At 65.4% G+C, this 13,772-nt stretch overlaps 2 protein-coding genes across 2 annotated transcripts in view; one reads left to right on the forward strand and one right to left on the reverse strand.

Annotated features, from left to right (window-relative positions):
- Positions 1-873: 873 nt before the first annotated feature.
- NKPD1 (NTPase KAP family P-loop domain containing 1) lies at positions 874-8,667 on the reverse strand. The gene is made up of 3 exons (XM_085564679.1): positions 5,310-8,667; positions 3,548-3,679; positions 874-2,620 (listed from the first exon to the last, which is right to left on the reverse strand). Exons 1-3 carry the CDS (start codon positions 5,518-5,520, stop codon positions 963-965), a joined length of 2,001 nt encoding a protein of 666 aa, XP_085420805.1. The 5' UTR covers positions 5,521-8,667; the 3' UTR covers positions 874-962.
- A 3,395-nt stretch (positions 8,668-12,062) lies between these two features.
- Positions 12,063-13,772, forward strand: part of LTBP4 (latent transforming growth factor beta binding protein 4) — a 53,664-nt gene continuing 51,954 nt past the window's right edge. Inside the window, 1 exon segment of the mRNA XM_085564734.1 lies at positions 12,063-12,513. Within this exon segment, the coding sequence (XP_085420860.1) occupies positions 12,258-12,513 (256 nt within the window). The 5' untranslated portion in view covers positions 12,063-12,257.

The following is a 13,772-nucleotide window of genomic DNA, read 5'->3' on the forward strand; positions in this document are numbered from 1 at the left end:
TCTTCCCAAACCTCTCCAACATCCCCAAAAATCAGGAATAAAACCTGGGAATTCCCTCTGGATCTCCCCAGTCCCCTCCAGCATCTCCAGGATCACAATTCTGGGATAAAACCCCAGAATTCCCAATCCCTGTTCCCCTAAAAAGATTCCCAAATCCTCCAGGAGTTCCCCTGCCCTAAGGGGGCTCTGGATCCCGTTCCTGATCCCAAATCCCAAATCCTGATGCCAATCCTGATCTCAAATCCCGGATCCCAATCCCAAATCCTAAAACCTGGTGCCATTCCTGATCCCAAATCCGGATGCCAGTCCTGATCCTAAATCTCAAATCCCAATCCCGAATTCCAAATCCCATACCCCAAACCCCAAATCCCAACCCTAAATCCCAATCCCAACCCCAAATCTCAAATCCCATCGCAAATCCCCATCCCAAATCCTGTCGGGGTCACCGGATGCAGGGTGGGCACTGCACCCCACGGGACACGGGCACAGCCCAACCCCAAATCCCAATCCCAACCCCAAATCCCAACCCCAAATCCCAAATCCCCATCCCAAATCCCAACCCCAAATCCCAAACCCATATCCCAACCCCAAATCCCAAATCCCGCCAGGGTCACCAGGCGCAGGGCGGGCACTGCACCCCGCGGGACATGGGCACAGCCCAACCCCAAATCCCAATCCCAAATCCCAAATCCCAATCCCAAATCCCAATCCCAAATCCCAAATCCCAAATCCCGCCGGGGTCACCGGGCACAGGGCGGGCACTGCAGCCCATGGGACACGGGCACGGCCCAACCCCAAATCCCAAATCCCAAATCCCAAATCCCAAATCCCAAATCCCCATCCCAAATCCCAATCCCAAATCCCGTCGGGGTCACCGGGCGCAGGGCGGGCACTGCACCCCGCGGGATATGGGCGCGGCCCAACCCCAAATCCCAAATCCCAAATCCCAAATCCCGCCGGGGTCACCGGGCGCAGGGTGGGCACTGCACCCCGCGGGACACGGGCGCCGCCCGGCCCAGCCGCGCCAGCGCCCGCAGCAGCCCCATCTGCTGCCGGATGGAGTGGTCCAGGTTGACGGTGACGCCGAGCAGCTGCCGCGCCTCGTCGGCGCCGAAGGGGAAATCCCGCGCCAGGAAAGCCTGGAAGAGGCCGGGGTCGCCGTCCAGGCTCAGCACCTTGCCCAGCGGCTGCCGCAGCGCGCTCAGCTCGCCCGCGTGCTCCTCGAAGATGCTCCACAAGGATCTCCCCGCCGCCGGCGTCGACGGCGCGGCGGCGGCGCTCGGCCCGGCGTCCTCCAGGCAGCGCAGCGTCCAGCTGAGGCGGCAGGGCCAGCGGTCGGCCAGCACCACCCAGGCGGCGGCGGCGCGGGGCGACAGCGGCGCGGCGCCGCCGGCGCGGTGCAGCAGCAGCCGCAGCGTGATGGGGATGGTGTTGACGATGCGCCGGACGTTGGCGCCGTTCTCCGGCAGGTACCGGCACAAGACGTCGGTGCCGTCGTGGAGGCACCGGAACGCCTCGTGGATCCACACCACCGCCTCCGAATCGGCCTCCTTCCAACCGGGAGAGGCCGGCGCCGCGGCCGGGAGGGCGCCGGCGCCGCGGTTGGTCTTGGCGGCGTTGCCGGCGATGATGAGCGCCATGAGGTCCTCGCGCGTGCGGATGGCGGCGGCCACGCTGCGCAGGCGGGAGCGGGCGCCCATCTCGGGGATGGAGAAGGGCAGCGTGACGGCGCGGTTCAGGTAGAGGTAGCCGTTGTCCGCCAGCCCCTTCATGCAGCCCGCCTGCTCCAGGCACGGCACGATGACGCTGGGGTCCACGGCCAGCAGGAAGATGAAGGGCGCGTTGGCGTCCGACAGCAGCGTGGCCATGGCGTTGAACACGCCGGCCACCTTCTCCGGGTAGCAGAGGTGCAGGCTGGTGATCTCCATCACCACGCGCAGCCGCCGGCGCTCGAAGACCTCCATGAAGGCCAAATAATCCACCAGGACCTCCACCTCGGCGCGGATCTTGCTCATGAAGCCCAGCTGCCCGGCGAACCTGTCGCTGTTGGTCAGGCGCTCGATCTTCTTCTTCTCGCTCACCAGGAAGTTCTTGAGGATGGACAAGGCGCCCAACACCAGCGAGGAGCCCGACAGCGACGCCACGGCGCCGCCCACCACCTTGAGGGCGCGGTGGTCCTTGACGCCCGGCACCAGCAGGGCCACCAGGAGGACGGCGACGCCGACGGCCAGCACCAGGAGCAGCCCGCCGAGCCGCAGGCAGGCCCCTCGCTTGAGCACCCACTCGCGCCGCGACGCGCCGGCGGCGAAGCGCGGCCGCGAGCCCAGCACGTGGAAGACGCTGAGCGGCAGCGCGCCGAAGTGGCGCCGCACGCGGTGGCACAGCGTGGTCACCAGCCCGGCCCAGAGCTTGTCGCAGCCGGCGAACTCCCAGGCGCTGAAGCGGATGAAGATGAACTCCAGGTTCTTCCTCCGCAGGTGGCCCTCGGTCACCACGGGCTGGTAGAAGGCCAGCAGCCACAGGGCCGCCAGCAGCCCCCAGCCGTGCGGGCTGCGCGGCCGCCGCCCGCCCCGGCGCAGCTCGGCCGCCTCGCGCTGCGCCATCTCCTCCCGCATGAAGGCTGCCCGAGGGAGGCGGCGTTGGCACGGGGGGGTTTGGGGGGGTTGGGTTGGGGGTTGGGGTTTGGGGGTTTGGGGTGGGGTTTGGGGTTTGGGGTTGGGGTTTGGGGTGGGAGTTGGAGATTGGGTTGGGATTTAGGGTGGGAGTTGGGGTTTGGGGTTTGGGGATTTGGGGTGGGGGTTTGGGGGGAATTCGGGGTGTTTTGTGGGGTTTGGGGTGGGGTTTGTGGGTTTGGGGTTGGGGTTTGGGGTGGGAGTTGGAGATTGGGGTTGGGGTTTGGGTTTGGGGTTGGGGTTTGGGGTTGGGATTTAGGGTGGGAGTTGGAGATTGGGGTTGGGATTTGGGGTTGGGGTTTGAGTTGGGATTTGGGGTAGAATTTGGAGATTGGGTTGGGATTTGGGGTTTGGGGATTTGGGGGTGGGGGTTTGGGGTTGGGGTTTGGGGTGGGAGTTGGAGATTGGGTTGGGGTTTGGGGTGGGGTTTGTGGTTTTGGGGTTGCGGTTGTGGTTTGGGGTTTGGGGCGGGGGTTTGGGGTGGGAGTTGGAGATTGGGGTTGGGATTTAGGGTGGGAGTTGGAGTTTGGGTTGGGGTTTGGGGTGGGATTTGGAGTTTGGGTTGGGGTTTGGGGTTTGGGGTTTGGGGTTTGGAACTGGGATGGAATTTGGGACTGGGACAGGATTTGGGATTGAGATGAGATTTGGGATTTGGGATGGGATTTGGGACTGGGGATGGGATTTGGGATGGAATTAAGGATTGGGATGGAAATTTGGGGTCCCCAAACCCTGAGGAAACAACACCAGGCACAGAAAACCCCAAATCCTCTGCTCCGAATCCCCAAATTCCCGAATTCCCAAATTCCCGAATTCCCGATTCCCGAATTCCTGATTCCCAAATTCCCAATTCCCGGATTCCCGGATTCCGGACGCACCGGTGACCTTGGCCAGCAGGGACTCCAGGCGGTGGCCGCAGGGCGCGTAGAACCCGACGGTGACGGGCGTGGCCGTGTGGCACAGCGTGCGCGACAGGCAGCGGCAGTACACGTCATCCTCCGTCGGCGGATCTGGGATTGGGATTGGGATTGGGATTGGGATTGGGATTGGGATTTGGGGTTTGGGGTTTGGGGTTTGGGGTTTGGGATTTGGGGTTTGGGGTTTGGGGTTTGGGGTTTGGGATTGGAACAGGCAGCGGCAGTACATGTCGTCCTCCGTCGGCGGATCTGGGATTGGGATTGGGATTGGGATTGGGATTGGGATTGGGATTTGGGGTTTGGGGTTTGGGGTTTGGGGTTTGGGGTTTGGGGTTTGGGGTTTGGGATCGGGACAGGCAGCGGCAGTACACGTCGTCCTCCGTCGGCGGATCTGGGATTGGGATTGGGATTGGGATTGGTATTGGGATTGGGATTGGGATTGGGATTGGGATTTGGGGTTTGGGATTTGGGATTTGGGGTTTGGGATTTGGGAGTTGGGGTTTGGGGTTTGGGGTTTGGGGTTTGGGGTTTGGGGTTTGGGGTTTGGGGTTTGGGGTTTGGGATTTGGGATTTGGGAATTGGGGTTTGGGGTTTGGGGTTTGGGGTTTGGGATTGGGACAGGCAGCGGCAGTACACGTCATCCTCCGTCGGCGGATCTGGGATTGGGATTGGGATTGGGATTGGGATTGGGATTGGGATTGGGATTGGGATTGGGATTTGGGGTTTGGGATTTGGGATTTGGGGTTTGGGGTTTGGGATTTGGGGTTTGGGGTTTGGGGTTTGGGGTTTGGGATTTGGGGTTTGGGGTTTGGGGTTTGGAGTTTGGGGTTTGGGATTGGGACAGGCAGCGGCAGTACACGTCATCCTCCGTCGGCGGATCTGGGATTGGGATTGGGATTGGGATTGGGATTGGGATTTGGGGTTTGGGGTTTGGGGTTTGGGATTTGGGGTTTGGGATTTGGGGTTTGGGATTTGGGGTTTGGGGTTTGGGATTTGGGATTGGGACAGGCAGCGGCAGTACACGTCATCCTCCGTCGGCGGATCTGGGATTGGGATTTGGGATTTGGGATTTGGGGTTTGGGATTTGGGATTTGGGATTTGGGGTTTGGGATCAGGATTTGGGAATTGGGATGGGGATTCAGGATTCAGGATTTGGGATATGGGATCAGGATTCGGGATCAGGATTCCGGATCAGGATTTGGGATCAGGATTCGGGATCAGGATTTGGGATCAGGATTCGGGATTCGGGATTCGGGATTGGGATTCGGGATCAGGATTCGGGATCGGGATTTGGGATCGGGATCGGGATCAGGATTCGGGATCGGGATTCGGGATCGGGCTTTGGGATCGGGATTCGGGATCGGGATTCGGGATCGGGATTTGGGATTGGGATTCGGGATCGGGATTCGGGATCGGGATTCGGGATCGGGATTCGGGATCGGGCTTTGGGATCGGGATCGGGATTCAGGATCAGGATTCGGGATCAGGATTTGGGATTCGGGAGCAGGATTCGGGATCAGGATTCGGGATCGGGATTCGGGATCGGGATTCGGGATTCGGGAGCAGGATTCGGGATCGGGATTCGGGATCGGGATTCGGGATCAGGATTCGGGATCAGGATTCGGGATCAGGATTTGGGATTCGGGAGCAGGATTCGGGGATCGGGATTCGGGATCGGGATTCGGGATCGGGATTCGGGATCGGGCTTTGGGGCCGGCCGTACCTCGGAGCTCCGGGGCCGCTCCCTCGGCGGGGGCTCGGTGGGGACACGGCCGGGGGGACCCCCCCGGGCCCAGCCAGGCCTCGCACTCCTCCGTCCCCCCCGGGGACCCCAACGGGGACCCCAACGGGGACAGCCCCGGCCCCGAGGAGCAGCAGGAACCCTGCGGGGACACCGACACTTGGGGACACCCTGGGGACATCACTGGGGACATCACCGGGACATCTCAGGAACCCTGCGGGGACACCGACACTTGGGGACACCCTGGGGACACCCTGGGGACACCCTGGGGACACCCTGGGGACATCACTGGGACACCCTGGGGACACCCTGGGGACACCTTGGGGACACCTTGGGGACACCTTGGGGACATCCTGGGGACACCCTGGGGACACCTTGGGGACACCCTGGGGACATCACTGGGACACCCTGGGGACACCCTGGGGACACCTTGGGGACACCCTGGGGACATCACAGCAACCCTGCGGGGACACCGACACTTGGGGACACCCTGGGGACACCCTGGGGACATCACTGGGGACACGCTGGGGACATCACTGGGACACCCTGGGGACACCCTGGGGACACCCTGGGGACATCACAGGAACCCTGCGGGGACACCAACACTTGGGGACACCCTGGGGACACCCTGGGGACATCACCGGGACACCCTGGGGACACCCTGGGGACATCCTGGGGACACCCTGGGGACACCCTGGGGACATCCTGGGGACACACTCGGGACACCTTGGGGACACGCTGGGGACATCACAGGAACCCTGCGGGGACACCGACACTTGGGGACACCCTGAGGACATCACCGGGACACCCTGGGGACACCCTAGGGACACCCTGGGGACATCACAGGAACCCTGCGGGGACACCGACACTTGGGAACACCCTGGGGACACCCTGGGGACACCCTGGGGACACCCTGGGGACATCTCAGGAACCCTGCGGGGACACCGACACTTGGGGACACCCTGGGGACACCCTGGGGACACCCTGGGAACACCTTGGGGACACCCTGGGGACATCACAGGAACCCTGCGGGGACACCGACACTTGGGGACACCCTGGGGACACCCTGGGGACACCCTGGGGACATCTCAGGAACCCTGCGGGGACACCGACACTTGGGGACACCCTGGAGACATCACTGGGACACCCTGGGGACACCTTGGGGACACCCTGGGGACATCACAGGAACCCTGCGGGGACACCGACACTTGGGGACACCCTGGGGACACCCTGGGGACATCACCGGGACACCCTGGGGACACCTTGGGGACATCTCAGGGACACCCCCGGGGACCCCAACGGGGACAGCCCCGGCCCCGAGGAGCAGCAGGAACCCTGCGGAGACACCGACACTTGGGGACACTCTGGGGACATCACCGGGACACCCTGGGGACATCACTGGGACACCCTGGGGACACCCTGGGGACAACCTGGGGACACCTTGGGGACACCCTGGGGACATCACAGCAACCCTGCGGGGACACCGACACTTGGGGACACCCTGGGGACACCCTGGGGACATCACAGGAACCCTGAGGGGACAGAGACGCTTGGGGACACCCTGGGGACATCACAGGGACACCCTGGGGACATCACAGGAACCCTGCGGGGACAGGGACATCACAGGGACACCCTGGGGACATCACAGGGACACCCTGGGGACACCTTGGGGACACCCTGGGGACACCCTGGGGACATCACAGGGACACCCTTGGGACATCACGGGGACCCTGCGGGGACAGGGACATCGTGGGGACATCCCAATCCCGGTTCCTGATCCCATCCCGATGTTACCCAGGGCAGCTCGAGTGGCTCCATCCCTGTCCCCGTGCCTGTCCCTGTCCTGGTGCCCGTCCCGGTCCCGTCCCAGTCCCCATCCCAGTCCCGTGCCTGTCCCGGTCCTGTCCCGGTCCCGTGCCTGTCCCCGTGCCTGTCCCTGTCCTGGTGCCCGTCCCGGTCCCCATCCCTGTCCCCATTCCTGTCCCGGTCCCGTCCCGGTCCCCATCCCGGTCCCGTCCCAGTCCCCATCCCAGTCCCGTGCCTGTCCCGGTCCCGTCCCGATCCTCATCCCGGTCCCCGTGCCTGTCCCGGTCCCCATTCCTGTCCCGGTATTGTCCCGGTCCCGTGCCTGTCCCCATGCCTGTCCCGGTCCCGTCCCGGTCCCGTGCCTGTCCCCGTGCCTTTCACCGTGCCTGTCCCGGTCCCGTGCCTGTCCCCGTGCCTGTCCCTGTCCCCGTGCCTGTCCCGGTCCCAGCCCGGTCCCCGTGCCTGTCCCCGTGCCTGTCCCGATCCCCACCCCTGTCCCCGTGCCTGTCCCGATCCCCACCCCTGTCTCCGTGCCTGTCCCGTCCTGTCCCGGTCCCGTGCCTGTCCCCGTGCCTTTCCCTGTCCCCGTGCCTGTCCCGTCCTGTCCCGGTCCCGTGCCTGTCCCCGTGCCTGTCCCGGTCCCGTGCCTGTCCCCGTGCCTGTCCCGGTTCCCATCCCTGTCTCCATGCCTGTCCCGTCCTGTCCCGGTCCCGTGTCTGTCCCCGTGCCTGTCCCGGTCCCGTGCCTGTCCCTGTCCCTCCCGGATTTACGGGACCGGCAATCCCGGTGATCCCAATCCCAATCCCGATCCCAATCCCACTCCAACCCTACCCGGGGCAGCTCCAGCGGCTCCATGCCCGTCCCCGCGCCTGTCCCGTGCCTGTCCCGTCCTGTCCCGGTCCCGTGCATGTCCCCGTGCCTGTCCCGGTCCCATCCCGGTCCCGTGCCTGTCCCGTCCTGTCCCGGTCCCGTGCATGTCCCCGTGCCTGTCCCGGTCCCATCCCGGTCCCGTGCCTGTCCCGGTCCCCATCCCTGTCCCGGTGTCTGTTCCGGTCCCGTCCCGGTCCCGTGCCTGTCCCCGTGCCTGTCCCGTGCCTGTCCCTGTCCCTCCCGGATTTACGGGACCGGCAATCCCGGTGATCCCAATCCCAATCCCGATCCCAATCCCACTCCAACCCTACCCGGGGCAGCTCCAGCGGCTCCATGCCCGTCCCCGCGCCTGTCCCGTGCCTGTCCCGGTCCCGGGCCGGTCCCTCCCGGATTTATGGGACCGGCACCGGCGATCCCGGCGATCCCGGCCAGGGAGGGGCGGCCGGGGCAGAAATTCCGGCTGAGCCCGGCCTGAGTCAGGGCCCAGCAATTCCCGCCCGGATCCGGCCCGGGAGGGGACAGCGGCGACAACGGGGACAAAGGGGACAAAGGGGACGGCCCGAGGGGACAGCGGGGACAGCGGGACCCCGGCCAGGGCCGCGCCCCCCGCGCTGGGGGCGGGCAGGGGACGGTGCCAGCCCCGCTCGGCGACGGTGGCAGCGGTGTGGCACCGGTGCGACATCGCGGTGGCATCGCGGTGGCACCGGTGCGACATCGCTGTGGCATCGCGGTGGCAGCGCCGCTTCCGGCGGCTGTGCCAGAGGAACCTGCTGGCCCGGGCGCAGGTGGCATCTGGGTGACAACGGGGTGGCCGCACCCCACCCACCCACCCGCGGCCCTGCAGTGGGGCTGGGGTCACCGCGGTGGGTGGCGCCAGTGGCACCAGTATGAGGTGGGGTAGGGCTCCAGTGTCACCAGTGTCCCCAGTATGAGGTGGGGTAGGGCTCCAGTGTCCCCAGTATGAGGTGGGGCAGGACCCCCAGTGTCCCCAGTGTCCCCAGTATGAGGTGGGGTAGGGCTCCACTGTCACCAGTGTCCCCAGTATGAGGTGGGGTAGACCCCCAGTGTCCCCAGTGTCCCCAGTATGAGGTGGGGTAGGGCTCCAGTGTCACCAGTGTCCCCAATATGAAATGGGGTAGACCCCCAGTGTCCCCAGTATGAGGTGGGGCAGGACCCCCAGTGTCACCAGTGTCCCCAGTATGAGGTGGGGTAGGGCTCCACTGTCACCAGTATGAGGTGGGGTAGGGCTCCAGTGTCACCAGTGTCCCCAGTATGAGGTGGGGTAGGGCTCCAGTGTCCCCAGAATGAGGTGGGGTAGGACCCCCAGTGTCACCAGTGTCCCCAGTATGAGGTGGGGCAGGACCCCCAGTGTCACCAGTGTCCCCAGTATGAGGTGGGGTAGGGCTCCACTGTCACCAGTGTCCCCAGTATGAGGTGGGGTAGGACTCCAGTGTCCCCAGTATGAGGTGGGGTAGACCCCCAGTGTCCCCAGTGTCCCCAGTATGAGGTGGGGTAGGGCTCCAGTGTCACCAGTGTCCCCAGTATGAGGTGGGGCAGGACCCCCAGTGTCCCCAGTGTCCCCAGTATGAGGTGGGGCAGGACCCCCAGTGTCCCCAGTGTCCCCAGTATGAGGTGGGGTAGGGCTCCAGTGTCACCAGTGGCACCAGTATGAAGTGGGGTAGGACCCCCAGTGTCCCCAGTGTCCCCAGTATGAGGTGGGGTAGGGCTCCAGTGTCCCCAGTGTCCCCAGTATGAGGTGGGGTAGGACCCCCAGTGTCCCCAGTATGAGGTGGGGTAGGACCCCCAGTGTTCCCAGTGTCCCCAGTATGAGGTGGGGTAGGACTCCAGTGTCACCAGTATGAGGTGGGGTAGAGTCTCCAGTGTCCCCAGTATGAGGTGGGGCAGGGCTCCAGTGTCCCCAGTATGAGGTGGGGCAGGACCCCCAGTGTCCCCAGTGTCCCCAGTATGAGGTGGGGTAGGACCCCCAGTGTCCCCAGTGTCCCCAGTCCCGGCTCTCCCAGTATCCCCAGTATCCCCAGTGTCCCCAGTGTCCCCAGTCCCGGCTCTCCCGGTATTCCCAGTCCCGGCTCTCCCAGTGTCCCCGTGTCCCCAGTATCCCCAGTTTGAGCTCTCCCAGTATCCCCAGTGTCCCCAGTGTCCCCAGTATCCCCAGTTCGAGCTCTCCCAGTGTCCCCAGTGTCCCCAGTTCCGGCTCTCCCAGTATCCCCAGTATCCCCAGTGTCCCCATTGTCCCCAGTCCCGGCTCTCCCAGTGTCCCCAGTCCCGGCTCTCCCAGTGTCCCCAGTTTGAGCTCTCCCAGTGTCCCCATTGTCCCCAGTCCCGGCTCTCCCAGTATCCCCAGTATCCCCAGTGTCCCCAGTATCCCCAGTCCGGGCTCTCCCGGTATCCCCAGTCCCGGCTCTCCCGGTGTCCCCAGTGTCCCCAGTATCCCCAGTTTGAGCTCTCCCAGTATCCCCAGTATCCCCAGTGTCCCCAGTATCCCCAGTCCCGGCTCTCCCGGTGTCCCCAGTGTCCCCAGTGTCCCCAGTATCCCCAGTATCCCCAGTATCCCCAGTATCCCCAGTGTCCCCAGTATCCCCAGTATCCCCAGTGTCCCCAGTATCCCCAGTTCGAGCTCTCCCAGTGTCCCCAGTGTCCCCAGTTCCGTCTCTCCCAGTATCCCCAGTATCCCCAGTGTCCCCGGTATTCCCAGTCCCGGCTCTCCCGGTGTCCCCGTGTCCCCAGCCCGTTGTCACCGCATCCCGCGGGGGCGGGCTGGCACCGCTGGCATTTCCTCGCCGCCCCAGCAGCGCCCGGGGTGGCACGTGTGGCCCTGGAGGCGGGGAGGGTGACACCCGTGTCCCGCGTGTCCCCCCCGGTGTCCCGTGAGACCCCCGCGTGTCCCCCTTTGTCACCCTCGTGTCCCCCCGGCGTGTCCCGCCTCGTGTCCCCGCATTGTCCCCCCAAATCTGTCCCTCATGACCCCCCCATGACCCCACCCGTGTCGCCCCTTGTCCCCCTTTGTCCCCCCCGTGTCCCCACCCGTGTCCCCCCCGTGTCCCCCCGTGTCCCCAGTGTCAACTCCCGTGTCCCCCCCTTGTCGCCCTCCTTGTCCCGAGTGTCCCCCCCGCTTCTCAATCGTGTCCCCGAGTGTCACCCCCTTGTCCCCCCACTCTGTCCCCCTTGTCCCCCCACTCTGTCCCCCGTGTCCCCACCCGTGTCCCCCAACTCGGTCCCCCCGTGTCCCCCCCGTGTCCGGTGTTGGGGGGTGGGCGATGCTCGGGCCCCACCCCGGGGGTTTCCCCGCCTCCCCCCCGGCCCCACCCCGGGGCGGTTCCCGCCGTGTCCCCCCCGTGCCCCACCCGTGTCCCCCCGTGTCCCCCGTGTCAACTCCCGTGTCCCCCCCTTGTCGCCCTCCTTGTCCCGAGTGTCCCCCCCGCTTCTCAATCGTGTCCCCGAGTGTCACCCCCTTGTCCCCCCACTCTGTCCCCCTTGTCCCCCCACTCTGTCCCCCGTGTCCCCACCCGTGTCCCCCAACTCGGTCCCCCCGTGTCCCCCCCGTGTCCGGTGTTGGGGGGTGGGCGATGCTCGGGCCCCACCCCGGGGGTTTCCCCGCCTCCCCCCCGGCCCCACCCCGGGGCGGTTCCCGCCGTGTCCCCCCCGTGCCCCACCCGTGTCCCCCCGTGTCCCCCGTGTCAACTCCCGTGTCCCCTACTTGTCGCTCTCCTTGTCCCGAGTGTCCCCCCCGCTTCTCAATCGTGTCCCCGAGTGTCACCCCCTTGTCCCCCCACTCTGTCCCCCATGTCCCCCCACTCTGTCCCCCGTGTCCCCCCACTCTGTCCCCTGTGTCCCCCCCGATCTGTCCCTCGTGTCCCCCCTGTGTCTCCCCCGTGTCCCCACCCGTGTCTCCACCCGTGTCCCCCCGTGTCCCCCCCTTGTCTCCCCCTTGTCCCGCCCCATGTCCCCCCCATTAAGTCCCGTTTCCCCCCCGCGGATGTCGCCCCACTTTGTCCCCTGTGTCCCACCCGTGTCCCCCGCGTGTCCCCCCCGTGTCCCCACCCGTGTCCCCCCCGTGTCCGGTGTTGGGGGGTGGGCGATGCTCGGGCCCCACCCCGGGGGTTTCCCCGCCTCCCCCCCGGCCCCACCCCGGGGCGGTTCCCGCCGTGTCCCCCCCGTGTCCCCACCCGTGTCCCCACCCGTGTCCCCACCCGTGTCCCCACCCGTGTCCCCCCGTGTCCCCCGCTGTCCCCCCCGATGGCGATGGGCCCCGCTCTGCTGCTCGCCGCCGTGCTGGCGCTGCCCGCCCCGGGCTCCGCCGCGTCCCCCCCCGGGGGTCCCGGTCCCCCCCGGCTCCGCGTCCGCTTCTCGCCCCCCCGCTGCTGCCCCGGGGGTCGCTGCGCCCCCGGGTGTCGCCCCCGGGGGGAGCCGGGGGTGGCGGGGGGCGACAGCAACGTCACCGTGGTGCTGGAGAGCGGCCGCGACCCCCCCCCGGGCAGCGGCTTCAGGCTCGGTCAGTGCGGGGGGCGCGGGGCTCGGGGCTTGGGGGGGTTTTGGGGGGTTTTTGGGGGGTTTGGGGGGGTTTGGGGACGGGGGATCCGGGATCCGGAAGGTTTGGGAAGGGGAGGTTGGGGTTTGGGATTTTGGGGAGGGGGCTCCGGGATCCGGAAGGTTTGGGAAGGGGAGGTTGGGTTTAGGGGGGATTTGGGATTTTGGGGAGCGGGGCTCCGGGATCCGGAAGGTTTGGGGGAAATTTGGGTGTTTGGGGAGTTCGAGATCCGGAAGTTTTGGGGGAGATTTGGGATTTTGGGGAGTGGGTTCCGGGATCCGGAAGGTTTGGGAAGGGGAGGTTGGGGTTTGGGATATTGGGGAGGGGGCTCCGGGATCCGGAAGGTTTGGGAAGGGGAGGTTGGGGTTTGGGATTTTGGGGAGGGGGCTCCGGGATCCGGAAGGTTTGGGAAGGGGAGGTTGGGGTTTGGGATTTTGGGGAGGGGGCTCGGGATCCGGAAGGTTTGGGAAGGGGAGGTTGGGTTTAGGGGGGATTTGGGATTTTGGGGACGGGGGCTCCGGGATCCGGAAGGTTTGGGGGAAATTTGGGTGTTTGGGGAGTTCGAGATCCGGAAGTTTTGGGGGAGATTTGGGATTTTGGGGAGGGGGCTCGGGATCCGGAAGGTTTGGGAAGGGGAGGTTGGGGTTTGGGATATTGGGATTTTGGGATTTTGGGGAGGGGGCTCGGGATCCGGAAGTTTTGAGGGGGATTTGGGATTTTGGGGAGGGGGCTCGGGATCCGGAAGGTTTGGGGTTTTTTTTGGGGGTTTGGGGAGGGGGGCTCCGGGATCCGGAAGTTTTGAGGGGAATTTGGGATTTTGGGGAGGGCGGATCAGGATCTGGAAGTTTTGGGGGGGATTTGGGATTTTGGGGAGGGGGAAGTTGGGATCCGAAAGTTTTGGGAAGGAGGAGGAGTTTGGGATACAGGGTGGTTTTGGGGATTTGGGATTTGGGGAGGATTTGGGGTTCAGCAGAATTTTGGGACATGGGGGGGGTTGAGACGTTTTGGGGTGCGGGAGTTTTTGGGATTTTGGGATCCGGGGACGATTTGGGGTACGGGGGGGGGTCTCCAACACCCCAAAATTCCCTTTTTGCTGGGGGAGGGGGAGAAGGGTTTGACAACCCCACAAATTTTGGGGTTCGTGGTCCTGGGGGGGTCCCAGCCCCCTTCCCTTCCCAAAATCCCCACGAGCTTTTTTGGGGCAAGATCTCCCCAAAAACCCC

The sequence above is a fragment of the Lonchura striata genome, chromosome 34, assembly GCF_050655825.1.
Source record: "Lonchura striata isolate lonStrDom1 chromosome 34, ASM5065582v1, whole genome shotgun sequence".
In the NCBI taxonomy this organism is placed as follows: domain Eukaryota; kingdom Metazoa; phylum Chordata; class Aves; order Passeriformes; family Estrildidae; genus Lonchura; species Lonchura striata.

Bases quoted from the DNA above. Each gene is read 5' to 3' on its own strand.
- NKPD1 (XM_085564679.1), bottom strand. From the start codon at position 5,520: ATGTCCCCAGTGATGTCCCCAGGGTGTCCCCAAGTGTCGGTGTCCCCG. The intron at 3,680-5,309 runs GTACGGCCGGCC...TCCCAATCCCAG, and splicing joins AGCGGCCCCGGAGCTCCGAG to ATCCGCCGACGGAGGATGAC. The intron at 2,621-3,547 runs GTGCGTCCGGAA...TCCCTCGGGCAG, and splicing joins CCTGCTGGCCAAGGTCACCG to CCTTCATGCGGGAGGAGATG.